This window comes from Sminthopsis crassicaudata, chromosome 2 (assembly GCF_048593235.1).
Source record: "Sminthopsis crassicaudata isolate SCR6 chromosome 2, ASM4859323v1, whole genome shotgun sequence".
NCBI classification, from domain to species: Eukaryota; Metazoa; Chordata; class Mammalia; order Dasyuromorphia; family Dasyuridae; genus Sminthopsis; species Sminthopsis crassicaudata.
Genome location: NC_133618.1, coordinates 228,279,608 through 228,300,750, shown reverse-complemented (window position 1 = coordinate 228,300,750; position 21,143 = coordinate 228,279,608). Strand labels below are relative to the sequence as shown.

General features: G+C 35.6%; 1 protein-coding gene across 8 annotated transcripts in view; it reads left to right on the top strand.

The window, feature by feature from the left end:
* Window positions 1–21,143, top strand: part of FAM178B (family with sequence similarity 178 member B) — a 188,994-nt gene that overhangs the window by 62,836 nt on the left and 105,015 nt on the right. For all 8 annotated transcript variants that reach the window (XM_074288423.1, XM_074288421.1, XM_074288422.1 and 5 more), the window contains 2 exons: window positions 4,952–5,057; window positions 18,137–18,221. In XM_074288423.1, coding sequence (XP_074144524.1) covers window positions 4,952–5,057; window positions 18,137–18,221 — 191 coding nt within the window. The remainder of the gene's footprint in view (window positions 1–4,951; window positions 5,058–18,136; window positions 18,222–21,143) is intronic.

The window sequence follows — 21,143 nt, the reverse complement described above, 5'->3', positions numbered from 1 at the left end:
CACAGAGAGGAAGAAAGAGGGAGGGAGAGAGAGAGAAGCAGATATCACATGATTATAGAATCTCAGAACTGGAAGAGCCTACCAAATTATACATGCAAGTATTTTCAACAAATGAACACCCAGCTTGAAGACCTGCACTGAAGAGGAGCCCACAACCTGATGGAAAAACTTTGGTCTACATTTATTTCTTTTCTTTTTTTTTTAATTTAAATTTGCATTTGATAAACTCTACAGAGAAACCGAAACAGGTGCTATATCAACAACTGCACTCAGGGCTTATCCAGACCTTATTATTTGAGATTCCCAAAGCACTCTAGCTGGAGTTGTTACTCTTTGGGACAACTGTCTGCTTACAAAGGAGAAGAGATAAGGAGGAGAATCAATTTATCTCAAGGCATGTCAAAAATAGATACCAAGAATCTGTATCACCTTTACTAAAGTGAATGAGTGAATAGAAACATTTATTAAGCACTTGGCTCTATGCAAAGCTTGTACTAAGAACCAGGACTATAAGTAAAAAAAGCATCTCTCCTCTCAAGAACTCACATTTTGATGTGGGGAACAATACATAAGGATGGTTTTCAGCTACCAATCAGCTGAATCCCATGATCTTTAGAGTTTATGACTGGACTCATGTCAGTTCTCTAGCATTTTTTAGCTTGTGGTTAATTCCTTCCTCCATTTTCACCCCACCCTCCTACCCCCCCAGTGGTAATTTGTACTGGCACAAACAGTTTGTCCTCATTTCTGAGTGCCTGAGATAAAAGCCTCTCTTGAAAAGAGTGACCAGAGTTTGACAGCTATGTTAGGCACTTGGAAAACTTCAGGAAGGACTGGAGATTGCCTCTGTTATCTGCTCTTTTTTGGAAGCACTATCCTTTCTGTTCCTATTCCTTCATCTCCAGACATCCTTGGAGCAGCTTCTGGGTCTTATTTAAGCTTTCTTTCTGGGGTGGGATTTGGGAGCAAGGAGGGTTCTCACAAAGAAATGATCACATTATTTCAATCCAACATATGTTTTGCAAATTTTAGAGTCATTTTATATTCTTGGACATGATATGCATTTTGCTACTTTTATTGTGGCTTTCCCTACATGTACTCAGCACTCTACGTGTTCCTCCAAGGTTGGGCTATCCATAGCTTTGTCAGGTTTTTTCTTTCTGGTGTCATAGTCAAATGGGATTCTTGGATTCTAGTCTTCTGCCCATAACTTTGTCTATGTCTCAGTCTCTTTGTTTTCTCCAGAATAAAGTTAAATAGTTCATAGTTCAATTGAGGTGAATGAAATCCAAGGTGGAGACCGATTAAGTGGACTTGGCTTGACTTTCACCTACAGTGGAAATCCTTTCTATCTCCTTCAATTCTAAACAAAGAATTCCTTGAAAACCATTTCCTGTCAATCAGGGCAACAAAAATACCATCTTCTTACCCTCTATTGTTTCTGGCCTCAAAGATTGTAGTTCAATTCAGCTGCTCTAAACCTGAGGGGAGAGAGCTAACCCTTGTTGCAAAAATTGCCCTCTAAGGCTGTTGCAGCAGAAGAGAAATGTGACTGGAAATGGGCTTTCTTTCTTACAGCATCAGTTGGAAATGTGTTGATCTGAGCCAACAGGGGTTCATCCAGTCAATTCCCCCATTGAGAAGCTGGCAGGGTGCCCTTTAGCCAGAATGCCATAGTGCTGAGCTCTTTGAGCTGAACTAAATAGTCTCAGAATCACTGTGTTTATTTCCTTTCCTGACCATATGCCCTCTAGCAGGGTCATTGCCAATTTGCATAGTCCTGCAGATGTGGCTGCCTTTTGTATAATCATATCTATGTCTCTTTGCATCACAGTGCTTGCCTATATACATTTGTGCATGGTATCTTCATGGTTAAGTTGTGAACAGGAATATTGGTGAGTTTTTTAGGAGTAATCTTCATTGTAATAGAAGAAAAAAATTTTTTTCCCTTTGAAATTTTCAAATGATTTAAGAGAATAGTTTTTGTAAAATTGTTTGAACATATTTAGAAAGACAGCAGCTTGGCTGAAAGAATGCTCATTTTGGAGCATTCTGTTCCCAGCCACTTAAAATACCTTGATTAAAAAAAAAGGGGAGAGAGATAAAGGGAATTTTTGTGAAGCTCTTTTTCATTAGGCTCTTGATTTTTAAGGCTATTTGAAACTTTCTTTGGATTCTTTTTGGCCATAATAAGAAGCTAGAAGCATCAAAACTTAGCCTTTGCAAAATTCATATTCTTTCAAGACAAAATATATGTACTAATATTATATAACAAGATATGTACATGTATAGAATATGAAACTTACTCAAAACCCATATAATCTTCAGAGAGAAATAACATGTTATCAAAGATGGAAATATATTATTATTTGATTGCTCCCTATGTGATCTTGGACAAGTCTTTAAACAAGTCTAACTTTTCTGAGCCTCTGTTTCCTTATCTGTAGAAGAAGGGAATTGGAACAGATAAGAACGTGGGTATCTTTCAGGTTTAAAATCTATGTTCTAACCTGGTGTTTTATGCAAAATGGGCTATAATATGTATTACCACCAAAAGAGAAGAGAGACTGGCATAGTGAATAAAGTGTTAAATTTGGAATCTAAAAGACTTGGGTTGAACTCCAGCTTTTGACATTTCACAACTGTGGATTGATAGACAATTCACTCACTCACTCTGACCTTCACTATAAATGCTAGATGGATTTCAATCTGCTTGAGTGGAAGAAGTTCTCAAACCAATGAGTGATAGTGGATATTGAATGATTTTTATCAGAATGTTTTAAAATACTTTTGCTGACATTGTATTGCAAAGATTTTCCTGTTAAACTATACAGGGTATTCCACAAGTTTTTCTGTATTTATAATGGTTTAATGGTTTTGAGATTTTTGGGATACCCTGTATTAAATTAAATCAAAACAACACACATAATATGTATTTAAATATATATGGATATATGGATATACACACACACATATATATATATATGCATATATATACATATATATATATATATATATATATATATATATATATATATATATATATATATATATATATATATATAAAGCATCTGCTATTGTGCAGTTTGGGGGAAGTAAAAAGATCATATATGTATGTACATACACATATACATATTTTATAGATTAATATATTGAGGTTTGGAAAGGTTAAATGAGTCACCTGTGGTCACATAGTAAGTGCCAAAACCAGAATTTGAAGCCAAATATTACTGATTTCACATCTGACATGCTAGCTACTAAATCATGCTGCCTCATACAACTTATACTTTGAAATTTTATATTACTGATAAAGATTCATCTACCTCTTTGTTTTATAGAAAGGCATCTGGAATCCTTTCAAGTCTGCAATTCAACAGGACTAGAATTCATAATTATTAATTCCTTAGTTTTCCTAACTTCCCTCTGGCTAGCCTGCCTATTTGTAGAAATTACGAATCATATAATCAAAGAGGTTTTCTTCCTGTAGTAATCATTTTATTTTTAAGAACATGTATTGAAAGGGAGAAATGGGTCAGATGGAAGAAGAGGCTTATGCTTATAGCTTTTTATAAGGAGACTCAGAATATCATTCTGAATTGGCTTTGAGCCAACTACTTTGAGAGCATTCCATATTGAATCCTGTTTTGTTAATTCTTGCTCAAAATTCCCCGTCTCTAGGCATCTTTTGTGTCAGTTTTCTCATCTTGTTAGGTATCTCCTTTGCTTTGGAAAAATATAAATGCTATATAAATACTGTGTGAAACTAGATCCAGATATGCTGTTTATGTTCACCACATCCTCTCATTTGCTAATTCTGTCCATTAAAAGTGTCTATGGCATAAAGCCTAGGATTGAGAATTGTGACTTCTAGATTTTTACTTCATTCTCTCTCTTTTTTTTCAAACTTCCCAAAATACCTCAATTTTTCTCATCTGCAAAATGGAGAGAATAATGCTGATTCCTCAACATTGTGTGTAAAATAGAGTAAAATGTCTTAATAAAAAGCAAGTCCTTTTTTATAATATAGGACTCTGTTTTCCTGTGTTTTCCCTATATTAGAAGCTCACAAAGCATTCTGCTACTATTAATTATTGATAATCCTCATAAGAGATGTGGACTAGTGTAGTAGAGTCAGGTCTCAGAGTCAAGAAGACTTGAATTTGAGGTCTCTAGTTTGATACATACTAACTGAGAAAAATCACTTAATCTCTCAGTACTTTAGACTGCTCTCTTAAGACAGTAAGTCAGGAAATAATTGAATTTCTGCATTGATAGAGTGAGCTTCCTTACCCAGAGATCCCTACACCAATGAAATTACAAGTTTAGATAAAAAACAAAACTTATGTAACTTAGAAACGTCTATTAAAGCCCTGTTTTGCTACTATGGTGTGACATGGAGATGAATTTGGGTACTTTGGTCATCTCCACAGAGTATAAACTCTGGCAGGTCCTACAAAACTGGAAAATCTTCCAGCAAAGGGTCCATGATAGGCAGTGAAGGCTTAAGAATTAGTCAGATAAGGTTTGGAGAGGTTCATCAGTAATCTGGCCACAAAGCAACGAATTCTTTGAGCACTGTGACTCTTTAAAACTATCTTCTTATAAAGGGTTTCTGACTTCTCTTTCTCAGTAATAATCATAGATCTTTGAAATTAGTAATCCTTACAAAACCTAGTGATAGGGAAAAATAAGGGGAAAAAATGTTTCCAGTATTACTGAGAGAATAGAGGCTCACACTGAAGGAATATTTGCTTAGATGTGCACTATTGAAGAGAAAGGGCTCCAAGAACAAAACATTGTTCACCCAGCCATCAGCATTATTATTTCATAACCATTAGCTTTTTCTTTCTTGCTGACTGACCCTCTTGCTAGAGGTAGGTTTTGAGATATTTTGAATGCAGGAAATTGGCATCCAGGCACTGAGTCTAATTCCTTGTTTTCTGCTCTTCAGCTTCACATTTGCACAGCAGGTATCCTTCCTACAAAGAGGGCTCCTTGGTTATCTCTATTTCCAAACTCCCAGCTGCCCTGTCCCAGTTCTCCAGTGGCTATTTCAGGTAAGAATGAGGTAGAGAAGGATCATACACTGGCCACTAGGTGGCAAGAGCACTCCAACTGTGCATTAGGCAAAAAAACTTGTCCCTTAATTCATTCTTAACCTTTGTTGCTCTTCAGTTAAGTCCAGTGAATTGCAACAGGCTTTTAGTTAGTGTCCTAAAATGGTCTCTTTTTGTTTTCCTTGAAGAGTAAGAATAGAGAGATTATCCTGGCCAAAGTGTAACCTCCCAGGAACCATGCCTAATCCTTTGGGAACCTTTGTTCTCTCTAAATGTAAACATTTAACAATTTTTAATGTTGCCTAACAATTGTTTTCATTATTTTAAAAAGTCTTTTTCTCCATTATTGATTGCTCATAGTTCCTAAGAATTTACATATGGTCCTTAGTTTGTATATGAATTGCACAGTTTCTATTAACTGGAACTGCCTCCTTAGCCAGTCTATTCTACACTTCTGTAAACTTACTATAGGACTGTTCATAACACCATCAATTATTCATGTGATATTAAAATACTCATGAATGATAAAGTATATGAACTTGTATTTTTATAAGGTGCATCATGACCACTGGATTGTACATAACTGCTATTCAGTAATGTGGAGCCAAATTAATCTCATTCCCACTACTATTATTATTACTGTTAAAATAGCCATTTATGGGCAGCTAGGTGGCAAATCGGATAGAGCACTAGCTCTGAAGTTAGGAAGATTTGAGTTCAAATTTGATCTCAAACACTTAACACTTCCTAGCTGTGTGACCCTGGGCAAGTCATTAACCCCAATTGCCTCAGGGGAAAAAAAAGAAAATTCCTTTATTCAGTATCTATAGGGATTCTTAACCTGGGATATCCATGAGCTTGTTTTTAAAATATGTATTTTGATAGCCATATTTCCTTTTTCTTTTCTTTTTACTGAGGCAATTGGGGTTAACTGCCTTGTCCAGAATCAGTGGATTACAAGGAAGTATTGTGTCCCAATCCAGATTTGAATTCAGGTTCTTCTGACTTAGGGGCTATTGGCTCTATCCACTGCTCATTTAGCTACCCCTAATAGTCATATTTCAAAATAATTGGTCTCCTTTTTAATCTTATGTATTTGATTTTGTTAATTTAAAAAATATTTTGAGAAGTGGTATGTAGGTGTCATCAGGTTGCCAGATTGCCATCCATGATATAAACAAGACTGATCCACTATCTGTTTGAGGGAAAACAAATATTCTATCCTTAGGTTTATACTCAAGGAATTAAGGAAGCTAGAAGAAGTTAGTAAGCCGAGTCCTGGGATTTAAATGCAAGATATGAGGGGTATCAGGTTTGGCTAATGGTACAGAGTTACTGTTTATTTTGGTGTAAGGATTTCCCCCAGACCAAGTTCCTCTTGATCTAATGTTTGTTAATTGAATAATGGCTTAATTTTTGTTAGTTGGACCCAAATTCCAGCTATAGACTATGTGTATCTTTCTATGTGGATTATTCAAATTGATCTTCAACTTTCTTAACTTCTTGGTCTCTTTCTATCTCTGGCTCTTAGCTCCATTAGTTCTTTCATCTTTTCCTCCCACTTCTATATCTGCCACAATCCATATTGTGAAGTCAAGAAATGCCATTTCTATTTGTGGTCTTTATGTCAGAAAGTCACCCTTCCATTCAGTTTTACAAACATCAAGTCTCAACTGCAATCTGACTGCTGTTAGATTCTGCCAAGGGACAAAAATGAAATATTCCTGCCTTTGAGGAGTTTAAATTCTGCTGGGGAGAAAGGAATGATGTTATAGGTACATATATTTACTATATATATATATATATATATATATATATATATATATGTGTGTGTGTGTGTGTGTGTGTGTGTGTGTGTGTGATATATATGTGTGTGTGTGTACACACATGTACTATATGTACATAAACATATAGTAAACACTAGACAGTTTGAAAGAAAGAACATTTGGTGGGTGGGATGGCTTAATGAAAATTTCACTGGAGGAGGTTTCAGTGAATAGGAGGAATTTCTAAACTGAGTTTGGAAGGAAGATAAGAATTTTGGAGAGCAGAGATAAGGAGGGAGTAGGTCTGGTATAAACTTATGGAGATAGGAAATGGAATATTGATTTTTGGAAACAGCTAATATCAGTCCTGTTTGGCTAGAACTTTGAGTATGTTAGAGGAGGTCATTTGAAATAGAGTTAGAAAGATATGCTAGATTAAATAATATTTAGTTTTCTAGACTCATTATCATGAAGTGGAAATAGCAATATTAACAATAAGTTCAGGTTTGCAAATCACTACAAACATATATGTATACACACACATATCTATAAATATGAATATGATTTTCACAACAGGCCAGTGAGGTGAATCCTGTTGTTAGACCCATTTTGCAGATGAGACAATTGAAACTGAAGGAATATAAAGCAGGAAATGGTGTTGGTGTTTTGTCCCCACTTAAGAAATTTTCTTCTTTCCTTGAATATGACAACAAAGTGTACAATCAGGTTTTGGAAAGCACACACGAAAAAATATTTTAAATCACCCATATAGGATCTTTTGGCATCTCCATGACAACAGCTAGGCTATATTGGTTCCACTGGTCTAGATGTTTTATAGTTTTCTCTTAGTTGGTCACTGGTTCTGATGAGACGAGACCTTGCAGATGCATTAAGGAAGGTGTCTATGTACCTGTATATTGACTGACTGACTCCTTTTGCCTTCTTACTTGGTATTAATAGTCACTACTGGGACTCCTCTTAGAGGCTGGTTGTAATGTGGTCATTTTCTGATTTGTTTGTTTGTTTTTTTGATGGCTATAATCTGGAAAGAATGATGTTAGCTGGGAATTACTCACATATTCTTTAGTCTCATTCTGCCTGGTAGAAGTTAAAAAAGTTTTATTATTAGCCAAAGAAGTTTTAATTGATCTTCGGAACTTTGTGGGCAGAGATTCTGGGTCATTCTCAGGTCTGTAGAGGGCATAATAGTTTTCTTGGTATTTCAGAAATATTAAATGATTTAAACTGGGGATGAGACTGTCTTATTTCTAATTCTTTTCTCAGTTCTTTTCCTCCTTAACACTGACAAAAGAGAACAAAAAAAGGATTGAACCCCTTCTTCTATTCATATAAGATTCACATGGTAATTTGCTGATGTTGGATAAATTCTGATAAATATATATGTTTTTTCAGTCACAAAGAAATTGATGTAATGCTTCTTACTCTCAGAACTGCAATAAAGAAGAGAGAAAGTTTGAGGGAAATGAATTCTAGAAGCAGGACAAAGAAAAGGAAAATAATCTGGAACTCATATTCATTTAATAATTCAACAAATGTTTATCTAGCATATACTGTGTGCAAAGCATTATGCTCTGTAGCTTCCCAATTCCCAGTAGAAAAAGTGCTCCTACTTTTTTATTAAAAAAAAAAAATTATGCCTTACACAAGTAGTATTAAATTAAAAAAGAAAGGGGCCATTAAATCTTACATAAGGATCCTTGTAGCTAAACTTTTTTAAGCAAACACATCTTTGTTTTGTTGTATTTTTATTTATTTTGACAAAAATTTCTTGATTACATTTATATGGTGGAAGTATTCAGCCTACCATCACTCTAATACCCTATATTTGACAACTGTCTTATTCTTTTCATAAAATAATCTATGAAGCTAAATTGTTTACTTAGCTCATATTTATTCAAATAAAAATTAATAATTATATTTTTATAACTCCACACAAATATCAGTCATAAATAGAATATATCATTTTTATTATTTGATATATTACTAAGCAATTTTCATTTCTACCAGTTACAAAGTAAGAGCCATAATAATATTATTAATTTGAGAGAAGGGGTTATTTTTGGCAAAATATATGGTTATGAGATTTAATTGATATGGGGTTATTTTTAATGTTATTACTCACAATTATTTTCCAACTACTAATTAATTAATAAAGTCAGCTTTTTATATAGTTAAAAGCTATAGCACAAAACAGGGATTTACATGAATAAGCTAATCAAAGAACAATTTGTCTACCTGTAGCCAAAGGGAAACATGATTTTTCAGGATCAAATGCTTGATTCAATATACTATTATAAAACAAGTTTATAAACTCTTCTTATTCATACTAGAACAAAATCAAATGTATCATATCTGTTCTTGACAATTTGGTTTCCTTAACCTTTCATACTTAGAAATATCTAGGTTTTAAAATAAAGTAAGAATTGCTTCAGCAAGTTGGTTAAATGATGAACACGTAGATCTTTCATTTCATTTGCATTGCATGTATATTTTTATTGAGAAATCTATAAAAAATATTATTTGTGAATTTGTTATACATATCTCTAAAGTTTTCCTTAATATAGCAGTTTTGTTTTCAGAATATGAATTTGAGGCCCCTGCAGTGACTAATTTGCTATTTTTTTTTTTTTTTAATCCAACAAATATACAAGTTGTAGGAGAAAATTTCTTTCTCCTTTTTTGTTTGTTTTGTTTTTGTGAGACAATTAGGATTAAATGACTTGCCCAGGGTCATACAACTAGTAAGTATCTGATGCCAAATTTGAACTTAGGTCCTCCTGACTCCAGGGCCAGTGCTCTATCCACTGTGCCATCTGTCTGCCCTGGAAATTTTTTCTCTGAAATAAATTTGCTTTACTATTATTATAATTTTTTTTAAGTCCATGTCTTTTTTTTTTTTTTTTTTTTAGTTTTTTATTGACAAAACATATGCATGGGTAATTTTTCAACATTGACCCTTGCAAAACCTTCTGTTCCAACTTTTCTCCTCTTTCCTCCCACCTCCTCCCCTAGATGGCAGCCAGTCCCACACATATTAAACATGTTAAAGTATATGTTAAATACAATATATGTATACATATTTATACAGTTATCTTGTTGCACAAGAAAAATCGGACTTAGAAAGAAGGTAAAAATAACCTGCGAAGAAAAACATAAATGTAAGCAAACAATAGCAGAAAGAGTGCAAATGTTGGTTGTGGTCCACACTCATTTCCTAGTATTCTTTCACTGGGTGTAGTTGATTCTCTTCATCACTGATCGATTGGAACTGATTTGGATCCTCTCATTGCCAAAGATATCTACTTCTATCAGAATTGATCCTCATACAGTATTGTTGTTGAAGTGTATAATGATCATTTGGTCCTGCTCATTTCAATCACATCAGTTCATATAAGTCTCTCCAAGCCTCTCTGTATTCATCCTACTGGTCATTTCTTACAGAACAATAATATTCAATAACATTCATATACTCAGCCATACTCCAACTGATGGGCATCCACTCAACTTTCAATTTCTAGCCACTATGAAAAGGGCTGCCACAGACATTTTGGCACATACAGGTCCCTTTCCCTTCTTTAGTATTTCCTTGGGATATAAGCCCAGTAATAGCACTGCTGGATCAAAGGGTATGCACAATTTAACATCTTTTTGTGTATAATTCCAAATCGCTCTCCAGAATGGTTGGATTCTTTCACAACTCCACCAACAATGTATTAGTGTCCCAGTTTTCCCACATCCCTTCCAACTTCATCATTATTTTTTCCTGTCATCTTAGCCAATCTGACAGGTGTGTAGTGGTATCGCAGAGTTGTCTTAATTTGCATTTCTCTGATCAATAGTGATTTGGAACATCTTTTCATATGAGCAGAAATAGTTTCAATTTCATTATCTGAAAATTATCTGTTCATATCCTTTGACCATTTATCAATTGGAGAATAGCTTGATTTCTTATAAATTAGAGTCAATTCTATATATATTTTGGAAATGAGGCCTTTATCAGAACCTTTAACTATGAAAATGTTATCCCAGTTTCTTGCTTCCTTTCTAATCTTGTCTGCATTAGTTTTGTTTGTACAAAAGCTTTTTAACTTGATATAATCAAAATTTTCTATTGTGATTAAATAATGATCTCTAGTTCTTCTTTGATCACAAATTCCTTCCTCCTCCACAGGTCTGAATGGTAAACTATCCTATGTTCTTCTAAGTTATTTAAAATCTCATTCTTTATGCCTAAATCATGAACCCATTTTGATCTTATCTTGGTGTACAGTGTTAAGTGTAGGTCAATGCCTAGTTTCTACCATACAAATTTCCAGTTTTCCCAGCAATTTTTGTCAAATAGTGGATTCTTATACCAAAAGTTGGGGTCTTTGGGTTAGTCAAACACTAGATTGCTATAGTTATTGACTATTTTGTCCTGTGAACCTAACCTATTGCACTGATCAACTAGTCTATTTCTTAGCCAATACAAAATGGTTTTGGTGACTGCTGCTTCACAATATAGTTTTAGGTCAGGTACAACTAGGCCATCTTCATTTGATTTTTTTTTTTTTCATTTGTTTCCTTGAAATTCTTGACTTTTTGTTCTTTCAGATGAATTTTGTTGTTATGTTTTCTAGGTCATTAAAATAGTTTTGGGGGAGTCTGATTGGTATAGCACTAAATAAATCGATTCATTTAGATAGTATTATTATCTTTATTATATTTGCTCGCATGGCTTCTTTTAGCTCAAATAACTTTCAAAGTACTTTGTCATGAAAAAGTTAAAAAGTAGTATGTGCTCTCTTCCTATATTATCACACAATTTTGCAAAGAACCCTTAATTCTAATGAATTGTTTCTTTGTAAAGTTGACCTGGCTTGTAACAGTTTTAAGAACTATATGTAAGAGGCATGGAACATGTTCAGATCGTTCTTTCTGGTAAATGGCATGGTTGATTTTACAGAGTATGTACAAATATTTTTACCGGTGCCATTGGACCATATGGGGTCTTTGGGACTACTTTTGGCCATGTGTTGACTCATTCCCCTGCCACATGATTGTAGTGGGAGGAGGACAAGCTGCCTTATCTGCTAGGACAAGGGATAGCTTCTGGTTGGCAGGACTCCAGTACAATTCTGGAGGTGGCAAGAAGTGATTATTGTAAGGGGTGAGGAAGGACCAAGCCTTTTCCCTTAAGTATTGCTTCTTTGGCTCCTCTTTCTTTCTCAGCTAAGATCCTTGAAAAAAAACTATCTAGAACTTGTTTCTTCTACTTCCTTTTCTCTTACATTCTGCTCAACATTTTGCAGTCTGGTTTCCAGCCTCATTACTCAACTGAAACTGCTCTCTTCCAGTTACCAATGAGCTCTGCATTGTCACATTTAATAGCCCTTTTTCATCCTTCTCAACTTACCTGTTAGATTTGACACTGACCACACTTCTGTATAATCTGTCTTCTGAGGGCTTTTGTCATGGTACCTTCTATTGGTTTTTTTCATACTTGACTCCTGTTCTGGTTCATCATCTATATCACATCCTCCAACTTTGGATGTTCCCAAAGGTTCTACTCAATGCATCTGTTGTCTCCCTCTTCTGTACTCCCTTGTTTAGTGACCTCAACTCCCATGAGTAAAAATAGATATGTAGGGGCAGCTAGGTGGCGCAGTGGATAGAGCACCAGCCCTGAAGTCAGGAGGAACTGAGTTCAAATCTGGCCTCAGAGACCCTGGGCAAGTCACTTAACCCCAATTGCCTCAGCAAAAAGAAAAAGAAGATCTATAACAATATGTAACATAGTGAGAGATGTCAGGAATATGTGGGGATGTGTGAGTAACATAAACGGTACCTTGCAGCTTCTTATCCATCAAGTCATTTTCTCTCTTTGTGGAATCACCATCAGTTCATCAGTTTTGGGTGTCCTGTTGGTGATAGGCAAGTTCCTTTCTACCTCAGCTCTACCAGGTCCTCATCAGATTCTGCTGTTATTGCTGGTGCTCCCAGCTCCAGGAAACTCTTGTTACCAATTTCATTTGCCTGGGGGACCGCTGATTAATTTTATGAACCTCTCTCAACTTTCCTGGATACTTCTCTCCTAGGATACTCATTTACTTAAGATGAGGAAAGAATAGCTATAAAAGGAAACACAGGCGACGTGTTCACAGACACATTGTAGCCAGGTGGAGGAATACAGTTTACCACTCCCCTACCAGTCAGTTTACAACACTGCTCCTTAACTGCCAAGAAGGAAACCTGAAAAAAGACCGGGGGAGGAGTAGATCACCTTTTGTATTCAAACTCAGTTCTGGCTTATTGCCTTCTGAATCATTGGCCCTTCTAGGGTTAGCCAATCAGAAGACTCTTCATTCCTTGTAGTACCAGACCCTCAGTCACTCTGGGCCAGACATGAACTCACCAAGCCTCCAAGTGCTGGATTAGAACCAGGCAGGAAATATTGAATGTATTCCATATTAACTACTGAGAAAGGCAAAACAAAGCCCATTCTAAGGACTGACCAATCTCTCCATTAAACTTAAAATATTTCCAAATTGCAGTGACCAAATTTTGAGCTTGCTTGTAGATCTTACATCAATTGATATCCTTCAATATAGAGTCCATTTCTTTTAAAAAAATCTGTCAGTTATATTATAAATTATAGATATAGATAGATATAAAATCATCAGGATTTTTTTTTATACAGCACAGTCAATAGCTTTTCAAAGTAACAAGTCTTCTTTAGCATCAGTTTCAACCATATATTTTTACAAGTGTAGTCAATCAAATGAACATCCTTAACTACATCTGTTGTTTCATTCAATTTCTATGCAAAACAGGAAGATTTAGGTTCTCATTGATCTGAGGATTTTCAAATATTTATGTTATCTCCAAGTAATACCATTTAAAGCACCTTTGCATGTCTTTAACCAAACATCATTTCTATCATATCAGTAGTTGTAGACATCACCACTTCCTGTACTAAAATTTTTTTATTTTTATGCTCAGTAATTCTATAAGAAAATTATATAATGCAAATAAATCTTTTTGACATTACAAGTTTTTCAAAAAAAATTTTTTTCTTAAACATTTAGTTTTCTGTGTACACATTCTCCTGTGTTGCCGGTTTATTCTGTATAAACACTTTCAATATCAGGTAATTAGATTTCATTTTACCTAGTTATCTGACTAGGTAGAATTTGGGGCTTTTACTTAGTATTTCTGTATTTCTGCTTCCTTATGTCTATAATTGCCATATTAGTTTTAGCTGGGTTTTTCTTTGTGTATCTAACCACCAAAAATGTATTATTTTCAGGGGTAGCTAGGTGCCACAGTAGATAGAGCACCAGCCCTGAAGTCAGGAGGGCCTGAGTTCAAATGTGATCTCAGATACTTAACACTTTCTAGCTGTGTGATCCTGGGCAAGTCACTTAACCCAATTGCCTCAGCAAAAAAAAAAAAACAAAAAACACCCCAAAACAAACAAACAAACAAACAAACAAACAAAAACCCTTAATGTTCCCTTAAAAATTAGAGACAATTAAAAATTTTGGATCATTTAAATTTAGTTGGTGAATATTTCAAATAATAACTCCAATAGTTCTTCAATAATTTCATCTTTTAAAAACCTGCCATTTTGAGGATGGGAGAATGGAAATTAGGTTATCATATGATGTTTATTAAAATGAATGACACCCAAAGATAGATCTTTTGGTACTTTCATGCAAAGATTATTTAATTTTAAAAGTACACACTTTATATTCAAAAGCAGAAGTAACATTATCACAATTTATCTGTAATAAATCCTACTTGACACAGTCCAACTCAAATTGATCTTCATTTTCACATTCCATATCAAATAATAGATAATATCCTGTATTCATTATAACTTGGAGTGAATTTACAATGTTAGTTTTTCTTTTATTGACTTTTATTTGAACCTTATTTTCATTGAAAAAGTAGATATATGAGTTATTAACTAATAATTTTGTCAATTCCTTTGTGTTCCTTTCTCAAAAGAGCAATAGAAACATGCCCCACAATTTGTAGAACTCTTCTATGAGGGATAAAACAATATAAAAAATAGTTCCTGACTTCTAGGATCTTAAAGTTCTAGTAAGGGAGATAAAAGCTTTTAAGGTCCCATCCAAGGCAGCTAGGTGGCCCAGTGGATAAAATTAAATCAGGAAGATGCTTCATACACTTACTAGCTATGTGACTTTGTGCAAATTACTTAACCCTGTTTGCATCAGTTTCCTCATCTGTAAAATAAACTGGAGAAGGAAATGACAAACCACTCCAGCCTCTTTGCCAAGAAAACACCAAATGGGGTCATGAAAGATATGAGTGAAATAACTGAACTACAAGATCCCTTCTAGCTCTAAATCTATGATCCTATGCTCAATAGGTGCAGCTAGAGGGTGTGGTGGTTGGATAGCTGAGTGCAGGACTTGGAGTAAGGAAGATCTGAATTCTTGTCTCAGACACTTAACTAGCTGTGTGACCCTGGGCAAGTCACTTAATCCTGTTTGTCTTAGGTTCCTTATCTGTAAAATGAACTGGAGAAGGAAAAAGCAAATCATTCCAGTATCTTTGCCAAGAAAACCTCAAATGGAGTTATGAAGAATAAACAACAATAACAATAGTGTTATTAATAAGTACATATGGGAAGGGTGAATATTCCAAAAAATAGGAACAAAACCCCTGAGATAGGGAAATACTATACTTGTTTAGGGAGTGACAAATAGTCTAGATTTCCTAGAAAGTAAAATTTGCCAATAGTCTGAGATAATGCTAGAAATTTAGATTAGGGTCAGATTACAAAAGGTCTTGAATATTAGACTAAATGAATTAAAATCTGAATCAGATTTTATCTTGTTAAAAATGGAGAGCCTAGTCAAATGTTTAGAATACAGATATAAGCAGGAAGACTGTCCCTGCCCTCAAGGAGAATAAACCTGGACTGGGACATCCTCCTTAAAATTGAAGTTCTGGGAAAAATCAGCCAATTAGTTGAATAGGTGATACTGGAGATAGTTGCTCACTTGTTTTCAGTTTTCTTGGCAAAGTTGCTGGAGTGGTTTGCCATTTTCTTCTCCAGCTTATATTTTACAATTGAGGAAATTGAGGCAGACAGGATTGAGTCATTTTTCTAGGGGTACACAATTAAGTGTCTGAAGCTAGAATTTGAACTCAAGAAGATGAATCTTCCTGACTTTAGGCTCAGCGCTCTATCCATTTGGCTACCTAGCTGTCTCTAAAAGGCCTTTAATGACTATCTAATCAAAGATTCAAATTTTACTCTTGAAGGAAACTGAGGCCCAGAGAGCTTAATCAACTTGCCCAGGGTCACACAGTTAGTGTGTTGAAGAGTTAGTATTCAAAATATAGACTTCTGACTCAAAAGCCAGTGCCTTTTGAGTTGGTTTTTACTGCTCTATGCCATGGAGTTCTCAGCTGGTGTCTTGTGGTAAGTTTAGAGCAACACACTTTAGGAAGAATGTTGTCAACCAGTCCAGAAGAAGATGGTGAGGATGGCAAGGGTCTAGAAACTACAATGGATGGAGAACAGTTGAAGAGTTTGGAACTATTCAGATTGTGGTTCCTTCCTACTGGGGATAGAAAAAATAGACAAAAACATTTCTACCTACTTCACAAACATGAAACAAACATGAAAATAGTTATATGTAAACAAGATATATACAGAATAAATAAAAAATAATAAAGGGAAAACACTAGCATTAAAAAAGATTAAGAAAGGCTATAGAAGGTGAGATTCTCTCACACTTCCTAATCCATCTGCTGGATTTGGCATATGGACCAAACTCTTCTCTTGCATACTCTTTCCTCCTTCATCTTTTATTGAACTACTCTGTTCTGATTGATTGTCCTACCTGACTAAAGTTTCCTTACCTAGTTTCTTCCTTTTATGTGTGAGTATTCACCAATGCTCCATCTTAAGATTCCTACTCTTCTGTCTGTCTTTTGGGCTTATTATTGAGCTTCAAGCCATTATCACCAACCACTTATTGTATATATCCAGCTGGTCAGAGAGATATCAAATTCACTATGTCCCAAACAGAAGTTATTATATTCTCTAGTCCCCCAACTGCTAGGACATTATACTAAAAATACAAATAAAAGGGAAAAAAAGACAAAAACATTCATATTCAATATATTAAAATAATTCATAAGCCCCTTATTTATTATAGTCAAAAGATATCAAGCATCCTACATGTCCAATGAAATAAAGCGTGGTATTTAGTTGAATACTACATCAACATTAAAAAAAGAAGAAGAATATGTAAGAAAAAAAGGGAATATCTAGACAAAGTGATATAAAGTGATGTCCACAGACTTGATATGTGGAAATAAAGCCAAACTTTGAATAAACATTTGAAAGTGGAACTTCAAATGAACTTGGATGAACACATAGAGTAAATACATTTTTATTTGCTTGTTTGTTTTGTTTTACTTGTTAAAATGTGTTATACAATAGTAAAAGTTTTTGGTATGATCTTATTTCTTGTTTCATATATGTTATTTTTTTGTTGGTATCTCTTAAGTTAATAAGTTTTCAAAAAAACGATATTAGATTTGAAAGTAAAAATAGAATTTAAATAAGATTTTAAAATAATAGAATTCAATAGAGAACCATCTGTAGTGAAATAATAGAGTTTGATCCTTCTTGGATCCAAGATCCTTCTTAGATTCCCAAAGCTTAATTGAAGATAATCTCGACACTCTTGATTTTATGCCAGTTTATAAAACCATCTTTGTATTCCTCAGTCCTCAGAGTATGACCTATAGGCTCCAGTGGCTTGTTGTTTAGGGTTCTTTACCTCAGATGAATGGCACCTGAATGGCATGTATTTATACCACTGTATTTACATAGCACTGGGGAGACTGCTCAGAGACATTTGGTCTCCCAAGGCAGTGGAAGAGACTGACCTGAAAATAATTCAGTTCATTTCAATAACAATTTACTATACTATGTGCTAAGTATTGCACTAAGGGCTGGGGGTACATAAAAAAAAAAAAAAAAAAAAAAAAAAAAAAAAAGGCAGTCCTTTGTGCCTAAGGAGCTTACAATCTAATGAGGGAAGACAACAAAAGGAAGACAGAAGGGCATATGGTGACATGCTGTTAACCTATTTAACTGTTAGCATAATTTGGAGTTCTTACTACTTGCAGTGAACATATACTTGCTTTTGGGTAGAAAGAGTGACTAGTCCATAGACTAGGGACCTGAAGTAGTGAGAACCCCATACTGTCTGTCATAGAGGAATGTTCCTACTAACCTATTTCTCCCCTCTTAAGCTACTGACATGGCCGATAGAGACGTCAGCGGGAGCCTTCCGAGTCCTGTGGGATCTCTACATGTATGGAATCTTCCGACAAGCTGGTTAGTATTGGATATGGATATTTATTTCTGATGTAAAAGGCCGAACACAACTGATTCATCAGTTCATTTTAACAAAAGGTCTGCTATATGCTGTGCACTGTGCTAGGATTAGGGATACAAAGACAAAAGTGGCAGTTCTTGCCTTGGAGCTTTCTATTGGAAGAAACATCACAAATCCGTTTAAGTACATACAAAACACATTTAAAGGAAAGGCAAGGTGATTTCAGAGACAGGAAGGCCCTAAAATAGCTAGGGGGGTCAGGAGGGGCCTCCTGGAGAAGGTGGCAGTTTAGCTAAGCCTTGAAGCAAGCACCTACTTGAGATTTTAAGAGTTGAGGAGAGAATTAAATTCCCCTTAATATTGGGGGGAAATCCTGTTCCAAGTCCCCTTTATGTGGACAGAAAAAGTAGGAAGTCCAATTTGGATAGAAAGTAGATATATAGGGGCAGCTAGGGGGCGCAGTGGATAGAGCACCAGACTTGAATTCAGGAGGACCTGAGTTCAAATCTGCTCTCAGACACTTAACACTTCTTAGCTGTGTGACCCTGAACAAGTCACTTAACCCGGCCTCAGGGGGAAAAAATAGAAAGTAGATGTATAAGGCTGGAACAGGTTTCGAAAGGCTTGAAATGCTGAATAGGAGAGTTTGTGTTGCTCGGAGGGGCAGTAGGGTCAGAAGTGACACAGTCAGACTTTTGTTTTAGGACTATTATTTTGGCAGTTGTTGAGAGGATGTATTAAAGAGCTGAGAGACCCAATGGCAGCTTGGTGGCAAAATGGATGAGTGCTGGGTCTGGAGACCTGGAGAGTTTGTGTTCAAATCCACTTGAGAGGCATATTGCAATCCTTGAGAGGCTTATTTCTTTGGATAAAACCAACACAGACTCCCTAGAGTTGTTTGGATTATCAAGTCAGAAAAAATGCTTACTTAGAACAGTGACCAGCAAGTAGTAAGGACTATATAAATGCTAGTATTATTACTAAGGCAGGGAGACTAATTAAGAGTCTACAGCAATAATCCAGTCAAGGGGTAAAAATTTAGGTGGCTGGATGAGTAAGGATATACAAGAAGGAACTGATAAGAGAGAGGTTTAGAGATAAACTATTTTTGACTATTGCATTTTTGGTTCTGAAAATCTGGTTTGGTAGCATTGCAGCTCAATGTGAATGCTAATGAATAACTTTAGAAAGAGTCCTATAGCCTTCTAATTTCCCCAAATTTTTTTCTCCTGAAGTTTGAATATAGATTGGAATGAACCTTTAGGGTTTTGAATTAATCAACAGGTGGAGAGAAAACTTACAGCTGGATTACTTTACGTACTTTCAAGTTCTTCCCCACTTGTAGTATGGGGCAGCAGAGGACCCTTTGTTCAAATAAGTCACCTTCCTCACCCCCATCTACAAGTTGAAATTATGTATGTTAATTACGGTCTATAAAAGAGACTATGAAATGTAAGGGCTTACTCTTTTCAGATTCTGAATGGTTGAATTTACTAGTTGCAAGGGTGTGCCTCTTTCTGGTCTTCTGTAGAATTTAGCTGACTTTGGGCCGAGATTATGGGCTTTTCCTCTTTGTTTCAGCCTACTCTTGGACATAGCAGAGGGGAGAGACTGAGCACTTAAAAATCTTGGAGGCTGCCAGGCTGGCATTGGCACTAGGGAAGTGTTCTGAGCCAGATGCCTGTTGATCCCAAGCACTGGATTTGTAGAGATTGATTCAAAAAGGCAAATGGCAAAACCAAAAGAGCTCTTTTTTTTTTTTTTTTTTTTTTACTAGATTATAACAGAATAAGTGTTGTAGACACCTAATAAAGATACACAGAATTCTATCAGGCCCCCAAACCATCCACTTCTCCATTCTTTAGGCTGACATTGATTTGGTGCTAGCCTAGAGAGCCAATCCTTTTAATGAGGTGGTTGTCATTGAAGATGGCCACCATTTCTACAAGGACCTAAGTCTGTTTAACAAGGCTAGGAACCGTCAAATAAAGCTGGTCTTTGAGAATTCCATTCTGGGACTCAATGAATTCTGTTGCCTGATGGTGCTAAAGCAAAAGAAAGAACCCTGAGAGTTGGCCCAGTCCTGTGAAGCCCTGGTTCTGAAATGGTTTTCCTGGGCAGAGGAAATAGAGGTGGGACATATGTAAGGGTAGCTGGTCGATGCAGCTATAATTGCAAAAGCCATGCCAGGTAGATATGGTAGTGCTTTTTCCTGAGGTTAGTGGCCAAAGGGGAAACCACAGCTATTTGGTAAAAGTCACTTGCTTGTCCTGGGCCACTCCAGTCCTAAGGGACATATAGCCATTCTGGTGGTGGAGAGAAGGCTGGAAGCTTAGATGGTCCAGAATGATGACTGACACTTTCTCCTTAGATAAAAGAATGAGACAATCTCATGTCCACTAGAGCAGGGCTGCTCTGCCATAGTGACTGAACTAGAGATGCTCCCTATAGGAGCCTGGGAGGCCATGGAAAGGATCATTTTGTTCAGTTCTTGGTAGTCCATTGTAAAACATGATTTTCTATCTGCCTACCACATCGAATTATTGTAAGGGGATTTGTTACAACAAAGAGAACTCCAAAATCTGCCATATCTGCTATGAAGATAGCAATTTTAGCAATATTTGTAGGAATGTGGTACTGATTGATGTTAAAGATTTGGGATAGTTTGTGTAAAGTGAGAAGCTTCCAGTGAACCTTTCTTCCTTTAATAGACCATAGATCAATAAACCAATAGGCTGATCAAACAATAGCCCAAACGGGGTTATTCACTCTCCATGAACCCTACAAGTATATCACTATTATACATTCAGACTAATTTATGGCTTTAATAGGAACAAATAGTCTACAGGTTGTACTTCTACCTCCATCCAGATATTAGACTTTTATCTCCCATTTATGGTTACCCTCAAACCTCTCATCTT